Genomic DNA, 18,408 nt, shown 5'->3' with positions numbered 1-18,408 from the left:
AGGGTACTGTGACTCTGGAAATCGGGGTTCCTTTGTTTGAATGATGAAGGAAGGAGCCCACAAGGAAAAGGGAAGGACTGGTTTCACCCATAGAGATTTCTTTTGGAGGGAAGTAAATAATTATTTCTGTAGGACTAAAGAGCATGGAATAAACATTACCGTCCAGCTGAGGGTATAAAAAGGTGCTGGAGTGAGGGGAGCTTTAGAAATGCTGACAGAAGATCTGGACACAGCTCAATTTTAAACCAAGAATAAAAGTGGATAACAGACCCGACTCCTGCTGCGGGTCACTGCGGTGAGGAAGAGCAGGTTGGCCAGGAAGAGGCAGAGGCAGAGCTGCAGGTGGATGGAGGTGCTGACGTTGTGGATGGAGCGGCACAGGAGGAAGGTGAGGATGGCGAGGAGGAGGCACAGCAGGGAGAAGGTCAGTCCCACATAGGTGATGATGGTCAGTGGGTAACTCTCCTGTAACACAGCAAAGGGAGAATCACCAGTGAGCCCTGGGACACTATATAGTAAATAAAGGGAAGTAAGGACAGCCTGGGGAATTACAGACCAGTCATCTTAACTTCTGTACTGGGAAAGATAATGGAGCAGATAATTAAGAAATCAATTTACAAACACCTAGAAGACAATAAGGTGATAAATATCAGTCAGCATGGATTTGTCAAGAACAAATCATGCCAAGCCAGCCTAATAGCTTTCTTTGACAGGGTAACAAGCCTTGTGGATGGGGGGAAGTGGTAGATGTGGTATATCTTGACTTTAGTAAGGACTAGTCTACACTGCCCAGCACTCTACACTGCCCAGCACGCTACGAGAGGCGTAGCTACCTGGTGCACTGTTTACACTGGCATTTTACAGCACTGAAACTTGCTGTACTCAGGGGTGTGTTTTTTCACACCCCTGAGCAAGAAAGTTTCAGCGCCGGAAATTGCCAGCGTAGACAAACCCTAAGGCTTTTGATACTGCCTTGCATGACCTTCTCATAAACAAACTAGGGAAATACAACCTAGATTGAGCTACTATAAGGTGGGTGCATAACTGGTTGGAAAATCGTTCCCAGAGAGTAGTTATCAGTGGTTCACAGTCAAGCTGTGGGGGGTGGTGAAGGGAGGGATGAGGAAGGAAGGATACTGAGCTACCTGGCCCTCTTCATGGTGGCGGAGACTCTCAGTTCTGCACAGAGACCCCCGTACCCTCTCCCTCACGCAGAATGTGTGTGTGATGTTGCACTCCATAATGATTTATGAAAATATGCTTATGAGTATAAGTATGATGTTACTGAAATATGCTTTATTCAAAAGGTCTCTTGTAAGGTATCATTACAAAGCTTATGATCTACTGACTGTGTTCATCCCATTTGTTTGCATGGATTATTTCTATGTTTGGAGTTAGGAGAATAAGTTACAAACTTGAATTACTGATGTAAACATGTTAAGTGGAAGCCATTAACGGTGCTTCAGAATCTATCACCTGTAAATGGCTCTGTTTACTTGTAAACCTTCTGGGTATGTGTGGGCCAGCCCTGGAAGAATTGAGACTAGGGGTCTCACAGGACATGTGACCATGTCACATGATACTGGAATCCATCTTAATCTGGTACTTTCCCATTTAGAAGGAGGGTTGGGGACTCAGAGAGACAAAGGATTCCTGCCTTGTGCCAAAGCTATAAAAGGGGTGGAGCAAAACAAGGGGGGATCTCAGTCATGAGAAAGCCCCCGCTTTTCACCTAAGATGCCTGCTGGAACTAAAAGGACTGTACCAGGGAAAGAACTGGCCTCAGACGAGGAAGGAGCCTAGTCTGTGAAAGAAGTTTATTGGAACATCTCTGAGGGTGAGATTTTACCTGTAAACAGTTTCTTAATGTATTAGGCTTAAAACATTTTGTTTTATTTTGCTTGGTAACTTACTTTGTTCTGTCTGTTATGACTTGGAACCACTTAAATCCTACTTTTTATACTTAATAATATCACTTTTGTTTATTGCTAAACCCAGAGTAAGTGATTCATACCTGGGGGAGCGAACAGCTGTGCATATCTCTCTATCAGTGTTATAGAGGGCGGACAATTTATGAGTTTACCCTGTATAAGCTTTATACAGAGTAAAACGGATTTATTTGGGGTTTGAATCCTACTGGGACTGGGTGTCTGGGTGATGGAGATAAGTGACCTGCTGAGTGGTTTTCAGTTAAAGCCTGCAAATTTGGGGGCATGGTTCAGCCCCTGAGTCTGTGCTGCAGCAGGTTAGCATATTTGGCTCAACAAGGCAGGGTTCTGGAGTCCCAAGCTGGCAGGGAAAACGGTCTCAGAGGTAATCTCAGCAATTCAGGTGACAGTCCCAAGGGGGTCTCTGTGACTGAACCCATCACAGCACGGCACCAGCGCATTCAGCTCTGTAAATATGGCTCCTGCCTAAGGACACTGCAGCATGTGCTGGGTATGTGGGAGCCAACCCGCTCTTACCTGCTGTCATGGGCAGTGGATGATGCTGCTCCTTGGGGAGGCTAGCCCCCCAGCCCATCTCTTCTGCCTGTGGCCCCACCCATACTCCACCCCTGCTCTGCCCTAGGCCCTGCCCCCACTCTGCCCAGGCACTGCCCCTTCCCACTGTCTCCCTCCTCTCTTCCCTCCCCATCCCTGCTCACCTCCTTCCAGCCAAATCCCTGAACCCTAATGAAGCAAATGACATTAAAAAGAAATTGCAGAAGATTTTTTTTTTTTCAAAAGAAAATGGAGCATGTTTTCCACTGAATGCCAGAAGATGAAGATCAGACATGCAGACGGTACCTAATTAAAAGCACTAAATTTAGGAATAAAAAATGTCAGTCACAGGTATTTTGATGTACCCTGAAGTTTGTCAGAGATTTATTTGCAAAAACTTTGTAGTAAGGGCAGTCAGCTGTCCTGCTGAATACAACATTAAATATTATGGAATACGTGATGCAGCTCTTCTCTGTTTTACATTTTCTTAATCAGTATTTCTAAGCTGATTTTATATTTTAAATGTACTCTTAAGCCTTCATAAAGTAACCATTCCAGATTACTACATATTTAACTCACTGAAACAAAGACATTATTTTAAATGAATCAGTCACAGAGGTTTAGTGTGTTCATAACAATGTTCATTGCTTTTAGAAAAAGGGAACACTAATTTACTTTGTGTGATCTTCATAAAAACAGATATGAAATTTCACTAACTTTAAAAAATATGTTTCCAAAGATTTTAGGCATAACAAAGGATTTTATATCTTACTAAGGTACTGATTTTGCTGGAGGGTTCTCTTAAAACTAGTTCATCAAATAGTCAGAAGTAAAGAAAGGGAAACTCGTTTGTCTGGAAGGAAAGGGATGTTGTCCCTTTAAGGGCTAGCCTCTCTTCAATGCGGGGGGAGGAGGGAGGGTGAAGGGAGAAAGGGATGGACAGAAAGGACCGGAAGACTTGGGAAGCAAGTTTTTTGTACTATAGTAATTAAAATTAAAATGTGTATTTTAGATAAGAGTGGTCTTTTGAAGGATTTATTTAAAAAACTATACGTCTGAAGATCCAAGCATTTAAGGCTAAAGATGAACACTCAGATTGTGGATCTAAAAACCTATGCAAGGATTTTTTAGAGATGTGATTTTATAATCTCCAGCAATCTTCTAATGAAATATTTTTAAAGCAAATTTTAAACTAAGGTCCTGTAAACTAACATGTTCTGAGTAAATATTACAGTAATGCACAACGTTTTTTGTCAGTAAATTCAGAAACTGACAGTATATACGGAGGGGGTGGCAAACTCCTGTTAAATGGCATCATTACCACTTGAATGGCTCTTTAACAGTTTCAGTGTTGGGCTAATAGGTCTGGCAGGCTGTAGACTTTTTCACTTTTAAGTTACTAGATCCCACCCGGAATAAGAGTCACCAGGCTGCAGCAGCTAGCTGTGGGAGCCTGCAGGAAGGGTCAGAACAGGCATAGGAAGTTCTGGTAAGGTGGACACTAGGACCCAGGGGTGCAATGTAGATACAGGTGAGCAATCATTTCCATGTTCTCTCTACAGGTACTAATGCGGAGAGTGGACTAGATGACCCATCTGAGGGAAGGGAGCAGAAGGAGACTCCACCGATTGGAAGGCAAAAGATGCACTGTCCTAGAGATGGGGGTTCCACGACCACCACTCCCAAGAGGAGGAGGAGGGTGGTGGTGGTCAGGGACTCCCTCCTCAGGGGGACTGAGTCATCTATCTGCCGCCCCGACCGGGAAAACCGAGAGGTCTGCTGCTTTCCAGGAGCTAGGATATACGATGTGACGGAGAGACTGCCGAAACTCATCAAGCCCTCGGATCGCTACCCCTTCCTGCTTCTCCACGTGGGCACCAATGATACTGCCAAGAATGACCTTGAGCGGATCACTGCAGACTACGTGGCTCAGGGAAGAAGGATAAAGGCGTTTGAGGCACAAGTGGTGTTCTCGTCCATCCTCCCTGTGCAAGGAAAAGGCCTGGGTAGAGACCGTCGAATAGTGGAAGTCAACGAATGGCTACGCAGGTGGTGTCGGAGAGAAGGCTTTGGATTCTTCAACCATGGGATGGTGTTCCAAGAAGGAGGAGTGCTAGGTAGAGACGGGCTCCAGAGAGGGAAGAGCATCTTCGCCAGCAGGCTGATAATCTAGCGAGGAGGGCTTTAAACTAGGTTCACTGGGGGAAGGAGACCAAAGCCCTGAGATATGTGGGGAAATGGGATCCTGGGAGGAAGCACAAGCAGGAGAGCGCAAGAGGGGAGGACTCCTGTCTCATGCTGAGAAAGAGGGACAATCGATGAGTTATCCTAAGTGCCTATACACAAATGCAAGAAACAAGCAGGGAGAACTGGAAGTCCTGGCACAGTCAGGGAACTATGATGTGATTGGAATAACAGAGACTTGGTGGGATAACTCACATGACTGGAGTACTGTCATGGATGGATATAAACTGTTCAGGAAGGACAGGCAGGGCAGAAAAGGTGGGGGAGTTGCGTTGTATGTAAGAGAGGAGTATGACTGCTCAGAGCTCCAGTATGAAACTGCAGAAAAACCTGAGGGTCTCTGGATAAAGTTGAGAAGTGTGAGCAACAAGGGTGATGTCGTGGTTGGAGTCTGCTATAGACCACCAGACCAGGGGGATGAGGTGGATGAGGCTTTCTTCTGGCAACTAGCAGAAGTTGCTAGATAGCAGGCCCTGGTTCTCATGGGAGACTTTAATCACCCTGATATCTGCTGGGAGAGCAATACAGTGGTGCACACACAATCCAGGAAGTTTTTGGAAAGTGTAGGGGACAATTTCCTGGTGTAAGTGCTGGAGGAACCAACTAGGGGCAGAGCTTTTCTTGACCTGCTGTTCACAAACAGGGAAGAATTAGTAGGGGAAGCAAAAGTGGATGGAAACCTGGGAGGCAGTGACCATGAGATGGTCGAGTTCAGGATCCTTACACAAGGAAGAAAGGAGAGCAGCAGAATACAGACCCTGGACTTCAGAAAAGCAGACTTTGACTCCCTCAGGGAACAGATGGGCAGGATCCCCTGGGAGAATAACATGAAGGGCAAAGGGGTCCAGGAGAGCTGGCTGTATTTTAAAGAATCCTTATTGCGGTTGCAGGAACAAACCATCCCGATGTGTAGAAAGAATAGTAAATATGGCAGGCGACCAGCTTGGCTAAACAGTGAAATCCTTGCTGAACTTAAACGCAAAAAAGAAGCTTACAAGAAGTGGAAGATTGGACAAATGACCAGGGAGGAGTATAAAAATATTGCTCAGGCATGCAGGAGTGAAATCAGGAAGGCCAAATCACACTTGGAGTTGCAGCTAGCAAGAGATGTTAAGCGTAACAAGAAGGGTTTCTTCAGGTATGTTAGCAACAAGAAGAAAGTCAAGGAAAGTGTGGGCCCCTTACTGAATGAGGGAGGCAACCTAGTGACCGAGGATGTGGAAAAAGCTAATGAACTCAATGCTTTTTTGCCTCTGTCTTCACGAACAAGGTCAGCTCCCAGACTGCTGCACTGGGCAGCACAATATGGGGAGAAGGTGACCAGCCCTCTGTGGAGAAAGAAGTGGTTCAGGACTATTTAGAAAAACTGGATGTCCATGTGAACGGATGCGCTGCATCCGAGGGTGCTAAAGGAGTTGGCAGATGAGATTGCAGAGCCATTAGCCATTATTTTTGAAAACTCATGGCTATCGGGGGAGGTCCCAGATGACTGGAAAAAGGCTAATGTAGTGCCCATCTTTAAAAAAGGGAAGAAGGAGGATCCGGGGAACTACAAGCCAGTCAGCCTCACCTCAGTCCCTGGAAAAATCATGGAGCAGGTCCTCAAGGAATCAATTATGAAACACTTAGAGGAGAGGAAAGTGATCAGGAACAGTCAGCATGGATTCATGAAGGGGAAGTCGTGCCTGACTAACCTAATTGCCTTCTATGATGAGATAACTGGCTATGTGGATGAGGGGAAAGCAGTGGATGTGTTATTCCTTGACTTTAGCAAAGCTTTTGATACGGTATCCCACAGTATTCTTGCCGCCAAGTTAAAGAAGTATGGGCTGGATGAATCGACTGTAAGGTGGATAGAAAGCTGGCTAGATCATCGGGCTCAACGGGTAGTGATCAATGGCTCCATGTCTAGTTGGCAGCCGGTTTCAAGCGGAGTGCCCCACGGGTCGGTCCTGGGGCCGGTTTTGTTTAATATCTTTATTAATGATCTGGAGGATGGTGTGGACTGCACTCTCAGCAAGTTTGCAGATGACACTAAACTAGGAGGCGTGGTAGATACGCTAGAGGGTAGGGATCGGATACAGAGGGACCTAGACAAATTAGAGGATTGGGCCAAAAAAAACCTGATGAGGTTCAACAAGGACAAGTGCAGAGTCCTGCACTTAGGACGGAAGAATCCCATGCACTGCTACAGACTAGGGACCGAATTGCTAGGTAGCAGTTCTGCAGAAAAGGACCTAGGGGTCACAGTGGACGAGAAGCTGGATATGAGTCAACAGTGTGCTCTTGTTGCCAAGAAGGCTAACGGCATTTTGGGCTGTATAAGTAGGGGCATTGCCAGCAGATCGAGGAACGTGATCGTTCCCCTTTATTCGACATTGGTGAGGCCTCAACTGGAATACTGTGTCCAGTTTTGGGCCCCACACTACAAGAAGGATGTGGAAAAATTGGAAAGAGTCCAGCAGAGGGCAACAAAAATGATTAGGGGTTTGGAGCACATGACTTATGAGGAGAGGCTGAGGGAACTGGGATTGTTTAGTCTCCAGAAGAGAAGAATGAGGGGGGATTTGATAGCAGCCTTCAACTACCTGAAGGGGGGTTCCAAAGAGGATGGAGCTCGGCTGTTCTCAGTGGTGGCAGATGACAGAACAAGGAGCAATGATCTCAAGTTGCAGTGGGGGAGGTCCAGGTTGGATATTAGGAAACACTATTTCACTAGGAGGGTGGTGAAGCACTGGAATGCATTACCTAGGGAGGTGGTGGAGTCTCCTTCCTTGAAGGTTTTTAAGGCCCGGCTTGACAAAGCCCTGGCTGGTATGATTTAGTTGGGAATTGGACCTGCTTTGAGCAGGGGGTTGGACTAGATGACCTCCTGAGGTCCCTTCCAACCCTGATATTCTATGATTCTATGACAAATTGGAGAAAGTCCAGAGAAGAGCAACACAAATGATTAAAGCTCTAGAAAACATGATCACCAGTTTTGGGGGAATCTGCTCTCCTTTTTACAGCCTATCCTGGCCTTGGCATTGTCAGTGAGGGCTACTCTAGGCACCTCAGATCACAACCCCAGCCCAGCCCCCTTGACCCTGACCCATCCTGTATGGCCACAGATTATACCCTGAGGTTACTATGCAGCGTTCAATCAGGCAAAATTCCCACTGATTTTGCCCAGATCAGAAGCTCAGAGTCCAGCCCTTTGATCTGAGTCTCATAGTGAGATACCTCCACTCTGGTGTGACCCATAAGGAGTGCGAAGCTGGAGAGATGGTCACAGCTGCAGATGGTGTGAGTGCTGTTCGTGTGGTGAACGGTGCAGCCATCCTCAGCCCAGATGCCTTTCCCAGCGATTAATTTCCAGTGAACGCAGAGAGTCTCTTCCTCCTCTTTCTTTGCCTGGAAACAAAAACACCCCATCATCATCATCCTCACTGGATCATGGGGAGAACACTGTTTCTTTTGTCACACATCTCTAATAGACAGTAATAAACCTGAAGTCACCAACGGCTTCATGGCTCTCATTGTGCTGCACGTAACAGCCATTTGGGACTTCCCATTGGCAGCGGAAATACAAGCGAGATCCTCCAGCTTCAATAGCACAAGGCCCTGACCCCAGAGCTAAAGTGGTAATTCCCTTAACTCTCAGCACTGTAAGGTCTATGACACAAAATTGTGCAGTTCCGATTTGAGCCATTAAAAGGCATTCACACACCCGCCCACAAATACCCAAATGCATGCTAGCAAGGTCATTACTTTATCAAAGAAGGCACCATCTCATGCTGTTTTCCTGAACTCTGCTATCTATAGGGCAGAGGTCCCCAAACTGTGGGGTGCGCTCCCCTAGGGGGACACAGAGGAACCTTCAGAGGGACATGACAGGTCCTGGGTCAGCCCCAATGGGGTGTGGAAAGAGAGCCCCTCCCCACCCTGAGCTCTGCTCTGGTCCCACCAGTAGCCACATCCCCAACTTCCAGCCCCATGTCTGGCAGCGTCCCCAGCTTCAGCATGGCTCCACTCCCAGCCCCAGCCCCTTGCGGCTCCAGTGCCGCCATGAGGTTGGCTGCTGGCCCCCACCACAGCCAGACTGTTGCTCCACTCCCGGCCATGGCTCTGGTCCTGCTCCCAGCCCCAGACCCACCCCCAGCTGCGGCCTGAGCCTCAGCCCCCTTACCCCTGTCTATGTCCTTCCCCATCCCCCCCAAGCCACAGCCCCACTCCGGGCCCTGGCTCAGGGGGAGGGGTGTGAACGGGTTGGGAGGTGCGACCCTCAAAAGTTTGGGGACCACTGCTATAGGGAGATTCCTTCCAATTATTCCTGCTCTAAGGGGTGAGCCAGACAGTTGTTACTCCTGAGCATTTTACATGATGAATCATAACCCAATCAGGCCTGGTGTGAATCCTATGTAACGTCCTCCCCAAAACAGCCCCGTGTCAGGACTGAAGAAGCTCCCTCTCTTTCTCAGATAACTGTTTTTCAGTCCAGAAAGGCAACACAACTCAAATACCCTGCAGGAGACGCACCTTTTAAGTGACCAACTGGAGTCCCTGGCACAGAGCAAAGTAAAAGGATCTACACTCACCTGTCTATGGCGCAGGGTGAAGTTCACAGGTATGGGGAGGTTCATCAACCTCCCATCTCCGACAGCCCCACTCACCACCCTGGAATTCAGGTAAAAATTCCTCAATTTCTCATCAGCCATTAGATCTCCCTCGTTGAGAAATCTCTTGTTCATGATGGAGTCCAGGGTGAAGTAAGAAATAAAAGCAACAGCCCCAGAATCTGAAAACATGAAATGATGCTTCATCATAGAGCCAGGGACACTGAGACAAAGAAAGAGCAAGCCAGGTGCCAAAGATCACAGTGAGTGTGGGGCAGAGCTGGGAAAAGAACCCAAGAGTCCTGGCTAGCAGTTTGAGCTTTAACCACTAGAATATTTTGCCTCCTCCCTCTTTTTCCACAGAAGTCATTCTGTGTTGGAAACATCTGGCATGCACTATGGGAGTGTGATTCCTAAAATGCACTAACGTATATTAGAGCACACTAGGGAACCTTTAGTGCACACTAGTAGGGTCTATATGGAACAATGCTCTTTAAAAGTGCTCTTTAAAAATCATACCCGCACACTCCATGTTATCCAGCTAGGTAGACAGCCCTATGTGAAAGGCACTGAGGTGAAGCCATAGTTTTTCTTGGTTAGGAGAGGCAGAGGGGTTGCTTAGTGAGGAGCTTTCCCTAGTGATAAAGAATTAAGAACCAGTCCCAGTTAGGTCATACTGGCCTGAAAATAGGAGTAAAATCAGTAAATATCATCCTGATTCCATTCCAGGAAGACAGGCACATCAACCTGGGGTCTAGCTGGGCTCATCATCAGGACATCATGTGTTGGGCCACGGATCTCTGATCTTTCCATTCTCTGGACCAACTCATATGCCTATCAAAGCTTCTCTCACCTCCCTGCCCCCTCACCCGCCATTGCTCAGTTTTCATGCTGTGGGACAACCAGGAATGAAGGGCTTTGCAGAGCTCAATGGCCTGAGAAACACTGGCTCAGCCAACAAGGTCCACACTAGTGTCAGGATAACAGAGGAAAGCAAGCTAGCCTGGGGCAAGAGGAAGGGGAGAACTAGGGCTGGGGTTTGGTGTCTAGTTAAAGGGATGAGTGCCTGGGAAGCACCAGGATGATACCTCCTGTGGCTGCTCTGGTGACCGTATTGCAGTGAATGTCCATAGTCTCATTCAGAGCTCTCAGCCTGAAGACATCATCACAGGGACCTGCAGCCGGGACAATGAGGAGCGTCTCGATAGCTGGGGAGGGAAATGGCAAAGCCTCTTGCTGCAAGGGCAAGTCAGGTTCGGAGCTCCACTCTCTCGGAATCCCACCCCCCCCTCCCACTTTCTCCTCACCTCCATTTCCCTGTGTTTCCCTGAGCCCCTCTGGCTGACCTTCTATGATCTATCATCCGTGTGTCCCCATGAAGATGCCACTGTGCCAAGAGGCAGAAGGCAACTTCTCCCTGCTGCCTCACCTCTGCGCTTTAGCATGGGAAGCAGCAGGATGGGGTATTGCTGGGGCAGGGAGTGAAAGGAGGACGCAATGGCAGCTGCCTGTGGCGACAGGAGATTGGCATTGCTTTTAAAACCTTCTCAGGCAGCTGCCATTGCTGCAAAGCCCCTGGGCTGGGTTTATGGGTGGCGGGTAGCATAGGCCAGGGAAGGCTGTGCCTCCCCAAACAGCCTGGCATGGCCCCGCCCATGCTCTGCCCCCAGGCCCTCTCCTGCCTGTTTCCAGTTCCCTTCCTGCTCTTCTGTGGCTGAGAGGCTGAGGCAGGCAGGCTGGGGCTGATGCTCACAAGGCCCAGCACTGAGGGCGCTGGGGCCGGGGCCATGCCACGTCATGCTGTCTGCCCATCCGCCCAGCTCTGGATTTGGGGACGCTCCGGCTGCCTGGCGTTCCAGGGCTGGGGGTGCTCCCGCTGTGCTGCCCACCCGGTGCTCCAGGGCTGGGGTAGCATGGGGATGGGGGCGGGTTGCTCTGGGCTCCAGCAGAAGAAGGGGGGTGGAACGGGAGGGGCCGGGAGCTAGTCTCTCTCAATGGCTCGATCACCTGCCGCCCATTGCTGGGTTATAAACCCTGAGAGAGCGGCAGCGAGGCTGCAGTGGTGTTCTTTATTGAGAAGAGTATAACCCACTATCTTACAGCCACCACCAGGTGATGTGGGAGCCTCCCATCCTCCTCACCCATAGACTCTGTTGTCACAGTCTGGGTTGTATTCTCTGGTGACTTCAAAGCAGCCGTCAGTGCAGCCAATTCTACACTCTGCAGGAGGAACGTCACGGCAGAGGCCACCTCCCTCTTGCTCCCATTCCCACCAGCACTGAGGGTGGAGCTATTCAGGAAGGGATCAAAGGGGCCAGCAACTTCCTGGGATTGGGAAAGAAAACACCCTGAGAAGGAGGAAGGATTTCAGTGGTTCATGAGACACATTCTTCAGACTCCCAGAGGAACAATGACCCTCTTAGGGACATATGGGTTCATAGTGACCTTCTCAGAGGGACTGCAGCATTCTCAAAGAGGGAGCCCTTCACAGAGCGAGTAAGTCTGCTGAGGCTTGCTCAGGACTCCACAGTAAGCTGAAGCCAGTGTAGGGCTAATGCCCTGTGTCATTCGCTCCTCATCCCTGGTCCCTTCAGTGTACGGGCCAGAGAACATTGCAACAAATCAGCAGGCATCTAGGTTCTCTCTGTGTTGCCCCCAGAAGCAATCTGGATCTTCCTAGGACCAGTGGGGACAGAGCCCAGATCCCCTGCCACTTAAGCTAGAGAGCATGCACATGCGCACACACACCCCTTTTCTGAAGAGCAGCTACAATTCCCCCCAAAGTTAGACTGCTATTCCAGTGCTCAGGGCATTTGGCCATAGAGCGCCCACACATGTAGGGGGAGAACCTCTGACCTGCAGCGATACTGCTCTGTCCTGGGCACACATGGTCTCCAAATTCACTAAGGTTGATTTCATGGAGGACCAAAATTCACTGTTGCTGCCCTGCAGAAGAATCAGAGGAAATGGGTTGTTTCTGCAAGCATGGACAGTCCACGCAAAATTAAGGTTTATGGTTTCACAGAGTGATCTTGCTTTGACCTATGGCTGGCTGGCAGTCCCACTAGAATGCCTACAGATTAAGACATGTTAAGGCTAAGTGTGGTGAAGCCCACAGACACACTGATATTTCACATAGAATTGAAGCTTTCGTGTATATTAATGAATTTCTCCTTCCCTTCCTCACAGGCATTTGTAAGGATTATTACCCTTACAAGTGGGGAACCAGTGCACAGAGAGACTGAGCAAATTGCCCAAAGTCACACAGTGAGTCTCGGGCAGGGATAGGAACTGAACTCTGACTTCCTGTATCTCTGGCTGGTGCCTTAACTGCAGAACTCTGATATATAGTGAGTGGGGGCGTTACATACCTAAGCATGATTATGGTTGAGTTTTCAAAAGCACTTGGTGTTGGATTGATTCTGCTCCCACTGAAGTCAGGTGGTAAACCTTGGATACAGGGCCGGCTCTAGGTTTTTTGCCGCCCCAAGCAAAAAAATGTTGGCTGCCCCCTACTCCACCTCGGGGTTCCTCACACCCTGCTGCCGCCCCAGCCCTGGGCTCTCCCCCCCAACCCAACCGCACCCTCCTGCCGCCCCAGCCCTGGGTCACTAGTAACTCGCTCCCAGGGTGAGTCATTCAGCAGGAATTTTGGATGTGCACAGAACACAGACAGGATTGGTTCCCATATGGTTACAGAACTGCAGTAAAGTGCAACAATTTTCAGCTTGTGTTATGGAAGGATATCTGGATGCATATTATAAGACTGTCCTACATAAATGAGGAAAAGTTGAGGTGCCTTTATTATTCTTTTGTTCCACTCTTTGTTTCTATGGGGAATTTGCCAATGCAATATCACTGTCTTCCTTTTAAACAAATAAAACTTAAAAAAAAAAAAGGCAATGGCTGTTGAAAATAGCAATTCCAGTCCTAATAACCACTGGGAAGCATTTCTTGCTCAATTTTATCCTACTTTTCTACAGCAAGTTACAGTGGATCAGTATATTTGATTTGGGAGAAATGAAGTAACAGCTGCCCAAACTGAGCTTCAGCACTCCTGAATTTTGAGGGTGTTCAAATCTGGAAGGCAGGTGCTAGATTCCCCTTCTGACTATTAGCTAAATCTGGAAAGGAAAAGTCCATTTCTGCTTCCATGGCTCAGAAGTAGAAATCTTCCTACGTGCCTGGTACTGTATCTAAAGCTGCCCAGGTCCTCTAGTAGAGCCTCCCCTCCCTTACTTTTCATTTTAAATTCTAGTGGGATCCACGTACCTCCCTTGCTAGGCTTCAGATAGAGAGGTGCACTGTCCATTTAGTCCACCCAATTCTTTCTTTGGGGGCTGCAAGGTGAGGTCACACCAATATCCCTAATCCAGTCTGGGGATGTCTTCTGAAGGGGATATCTGGGCCAAAGCCTTCTACTCCTTGAGCACACTTGTTCCCCCGTTCACAGTGCCACCCCATTCTAGCAGTGAGCTCTCTATTTACAGAAAGCTGCAGCATGAAGTCCCAGCTACCTCACTCCCTCCCCCTCCCTTTCCTGTTGATCACTGCCAAGGGAATGCTGGGAAATGTAGTTCTTTCCCTACTCCAGGGCTGGCTCTATAGGCAGGGAGCTAACCAAGGAACTACAGCTCCCAGGGCCCCCTGTTGGTTCTCAGCTCCCCTGCTGGATCCCTGCCGCCCCTACAAATGTGCTGCCCCAAGCACTTGCTTGCTTTGCTAGTGCCTAGAGCCGGCCCTGACTGGATAAGCAGAGAATCCTCAGGCTCAAAGTTTTCTGTGTACTATTTGTGAAAACTCTCAAAGCCCAAATAAACCCCTTTAACGTACCTGCAGACAGACATCTTTGCACATCTCCGACTGCTCTTTTATCTGTAGGGTCTCAGTCAGGGATTTAAAGGTAACATCTAGCAACAGAAAGAGAGGCAGGACAATTACATCAGGTCAACCTCTGCAGGGCTAAGGTTTTCAAAAGTGTCTCGTGATTTGAGACATCTTAAAAGGGCCCTGACTTTCGAAAGTGCTGAGCATTCACCCTCTGAAAATCAGGCCCCTTTAAGGTCTCAGGTTAGGCAACCAAAATCACAGGGCAATTTTGAAAATCTTGGCCTAAGTGACACACCTAAGGCCACACACACAGGGACTCTAGGACAGAGCTGGGAATGGACGCTTGATCACTTGAGTCCTTGCCTAGCATTTTAGCCACAAGGGCCGTCCTTTCTTCCTACCAGAATACAAAGTTGATGATCTACCTAAACCCAGCAGGTGTTTTCTCCCTTTAACTCTGGTGTGACCCATAAGGAGTGCGAAGCTGGAGAGATGGTCACAGCTGCAGATGGTGTGAGTGCTGTTTGTGTGGAGAACAGTGCAGCCATCCTTAGGCCAGGTGCCATTCCCAGCGATGAATTTCCAATGAATGCAGCGAGTCTCTTCCTCCTCTTTCTTTGCCTGGAAACAAAAACACCCCATCATCATCATCCTCACTGGATCATGGGGAGAATACCGTTTCTTTTGTCACAAATCTCTAATACACAGTAATAAACCTGAAGTCATCAATGGCTTCATGGCTCTCATTGTGCTGCACATAACAACCATTTGGGACATCTCATTGGCAGTGTACATACAAGCAAGATGAAGAAGTTACTCACCTTGTGCAGTAATGATGGTGCTTCGAGATGTGTGTCCCTGTGGGTGCTCCACTCTAGGTGTCGGTGCATCCCTGCACTGGAGATAGGAGATTTCTCACAGCAGTACTCGGTCGGGTGAAGGGCGTGCACAGGAGTTGTCTCATGCAGCCATTGGCACCTCCTGTAGTGCACACTCCCCTGACCGTCCCCTCCATTCCTTCTCTACCCCAGAGCTTGGCTGTGTGAACTCCGAAGTAGAGGGGAGGAGGGTGGGTAGTAGAGCACCCACAGGGACACACATCTCGAAGAATCATTGTTACTGCACAAGGTAAGTAACTTCTACTTCTTCGAGTGGTGTTCCTGTGGGTGCTCCACTCTATATGCTTGTAGAGCAGTACCCCCACCAGGGGTGGTAAGGTTTCAGAGGTATGTATAAGTGTGTGATGAGAGCTCAGTGAGGCCAACGATAGAGTATGAGACAAGGCCTTGGGTGATAGCATAATGCTTTGCAAAAGCATGCTCTGATGTCCAGTTTGCAGCTCTACAAATATCTATTAAGGGGATATTGTTCAAGAATGTGATTGATGTCGCCATGGCTCATGTTGAGTGGGAATCTGATGCCCACGGGGGGTTCTTTGTGATGCAGATGGTAGCAAGTTACAGGTAGAGACCCATTTGGAGAGTCTCTGGGTCGATATTGTAGAGCCCTTGGAGCGCTCTGCTGTAGAGACGAATAGTCTTGGTGACTTGTGGAATGGTTTTGTTCTGTCCAAGTAGAAGGCTACAGCCCATCTGACATCTCGCATGTGCAACGTTGCTTCTCAAGAGTCGTTATATGGCTTGGGATAGAAGGCAGGTAAGTGTATGTTTTGGTTAATATGAAAATGTGTAGCCATTTTGGGCAAGAATTTTGGTGAGGATGCTAACATAATTTTGTCTTTGTTAAATACAGTGTATGGTGGTTCAACCATCAATGCTCCTATTTTGCTGACACGTCTGGCAGAAGTGATTGCCACTAGGAATGCGACCTTCATTGACATATGAAGGAGCGAGCAGGTTGCTAGAGGTTCGAAGGGTGGTCTTGTGAGACATTTGAACACAAGATTGAGATCCCAGGGTGGTGCAGGTTGCCGTACTTCTGGGTACGTGTTCTGTATACCTGCTAGAAAGCGCCTAGCTGTGTAATTGGGTGAGTGAATATTGAAGCCCCTTCTATCTGTCTGTGGAGGGCCGTGATGGCAGCCAGGTGTACTTTAATAGAGTTTATGGCTAACCCCGTTTCCTTCAATTCTAATAGGTAGTCTAAGATCATAGATAGCAGCGCCTTGGTCGCATCCAGCTGTTTTTGCTGACACCAAAGAGAGAATCTTCTCCACTTGTGGTGGTAAGTATTTCTAGTGGTGAGGTGATAGCTATTTAGTAATACCTGTTTTACTTTCTCCGAACAGTTCAATTCCCCATGCTGGAACCAGAGAGGAGCCACGCTTTGAGATGGAGTTTCGTTGGGTCTGGATGGAGCGTCAGGCCCTTGCTCTGGGACAGAAGATCCGTCCGGAAAGGCAGCGGTTGTGGGGCAGAGACTGCTAGATGTGAGAGGTACAGAAACCAAGTCTGTCTCTGCCATGTGGGGACAATGATAATGATGTATGCTCTGTCGAGTCGTATCTTGCGGATGACCCATGGGATCAGTGGGATCGGTGGGAAGGCGTACATGAGTGATGCGTTCCACAGGATGAGGAAGGCATCTCCTAACGATCCCAGTGTCAGGTCTGCCCTGGAGAAAAATAGTGGACATTTGTGATTTATGACTGAGACGAAAAGGTCGATTGCTGGGTGATCCCATTTTTGGAATATTGTGTCAAGAACACTGTTGTGGATTTCCCACTCGTGTTCCTGTGAGAAGTGCCTGCTGAGATTGTCGGCTGTAGTGTTTTGGCACCCTGGTAGGTATGATGCTGTGATGTTTATATTGTTGCAGATGCACAAGTTCCATAAGTTCATGGCTTCTATGCATAGAGAGTGAGACCTGGCTCCCCCTTGGTGATTGATGTAAAACATGCACGCAACATTATCGGTGAGAATAGAGATTGAGGTTTCTCGTATGAGTAGGAGGAAGTGTCGGCATGCATTGTGTACCGCATGGAGTTCCAGGAGATTGATATGTAGTTGAGTTTCTGTCACATACCACTTGCCTTGTACATTGTGGTGACCCAAGTGGGCTCCCCAACCTATCAGAGAGGCTTCTGTTCTAATAGTCACTGATGGGGGGTCTTGTTGAAAGGGAATCCCAGAGTATACATTCCCTGGCTGTGTCCACCATTGTAGGGAGAGGATAACTCTTGGTGGTAGTGTCACAAGTCTGTTGAGAGAGTGTTTGCTGGGTACATAGACCGTGTTCAGCCATTGCTGAAGACAGCAAATATGGAGTCTGGCATACTTTACTATGAAAGTTATAGCTGCCATATGTCCTAGAATCTGAAGGCATGTCCTCACTGAATTTTATGGGCTGATGGTTACCATGGAAATAAGATTGGTCAATGTAGTGAATCTGTGGTTTGGCAATATTGCCTTGGCTTGTATGGAGTCTAGGTCAGCTCAGATAAACTCCAATCGCTGGGTTGGTTCCAGGGTGGATTTCTTTTTGTTTATCTGTAGACCTAGCTGGTGAAACAGGTCTATTGTGGTCTTCAGCATGCCTGCCGTTTCTTGTCCATTGGCACCCTTGAGAAGGCAATTGTCCAAATGGGGGAAGATTATGACTCCTTTGCGTCGTAAATGTGCTGCTACTACCGCGAGCGTTTTTGAGAATATGCGGGGAGCAGTGGACAGTCTGAAGGGAAGGATCCTTTATTGGTAGTGGTTGGGTCCTACTGTGAATCGCAGGAACTGTCTGTGGGCAAGATGTACTGTAATATGGAAGTTTGCATCTTGGAGGTCGAGGGCTGCAAACCAGTCCTCCCCATCTAGCACTGGGATTATTGTGGCCAGAGTGACCGTTTTGAATTTGTAGTTGCGTACGAACCTGTTGAGTTTTCAGAGATCTAAGATTGGTCTCCATCCCCCTCCTTTCTTCTCTGTTAGGAAATATTTGGAATAAAAACCCCTCCCTCGGTATTGATATGGTTCTGGTTCTACAGCACCCAGCAGTAGGAGGTGGTCTACTTCCTGTTGCAGAAGGTGCTCATGAGAGGAGTCCCTGAAGAGGGATGGGGAAGGAGGGAGGGTAGGGGGGATGGCTGTGAAAGGAATGGTGTAGCCAGATTGTATGATCTCCAAAACCGATTGATCTGTGGTTATCACAGCCCAGGCATGGTAAAATGGGCATAGGCGATGACCAAAATTGTCGGATGGGGTATCTGTTGGCGCTAGAGGTGTGGGGAGGTCATGCATACCCTCGACCAAGACTTCAAAATTGTGTCTTAGATGTAGATGGACGGGCGGATGAGGCCTGGTTCT

At 48.3% G+C, this 18,408-nt stretch overlaps 1 protein-coding gene across 1 annotated transcript in view; it reads right to left on the bottom strand.

Moving 5' to 3' along the window:
• Positions 1 to 18,408, bottom strand: part of LOC128828450 (adhesion G protein-coupled receptor E3-like) — a 57,896-nt gene that overhangs the window by 27,923 nt on the left and 11,565 nt on the right. The window contains exons 7-8 of the mRNA XM_054013146.1: positions 7,950 to 8,120; positions 271 to 465 (exon numbers count right to left, since the gene is read on the bottom strand). Of these exons, the coding sequence (XP_053869121.1) occupies positions 271 to 465; positions 7,950 to 8,120 (366 nt within the window). The remainder of the gene's footprint in view (positions 1 to 270; positions 466 to 7,949; positions 8,121 to 18,408) is intronic.

The sequence above is a fragment of the Malaclemys terrapin genome, chromosome 23 (assembly GCF_027887155.1).
Source record: "Malaclemys terrapin pileata isolate rMalTer1 chromosome 23, rMalTer1.hap1, whole genome shotgun sequence".
In the NCBI taxonomy this organism is placed as follows: Eukaryota; Metazoa; Chordata; order Testudines; family Emydidae; genus Malaclemys; species Malaclemys terrapin.
This window is presented reverse-complemented; position numbering and strand designations above follow the sequence as displayed.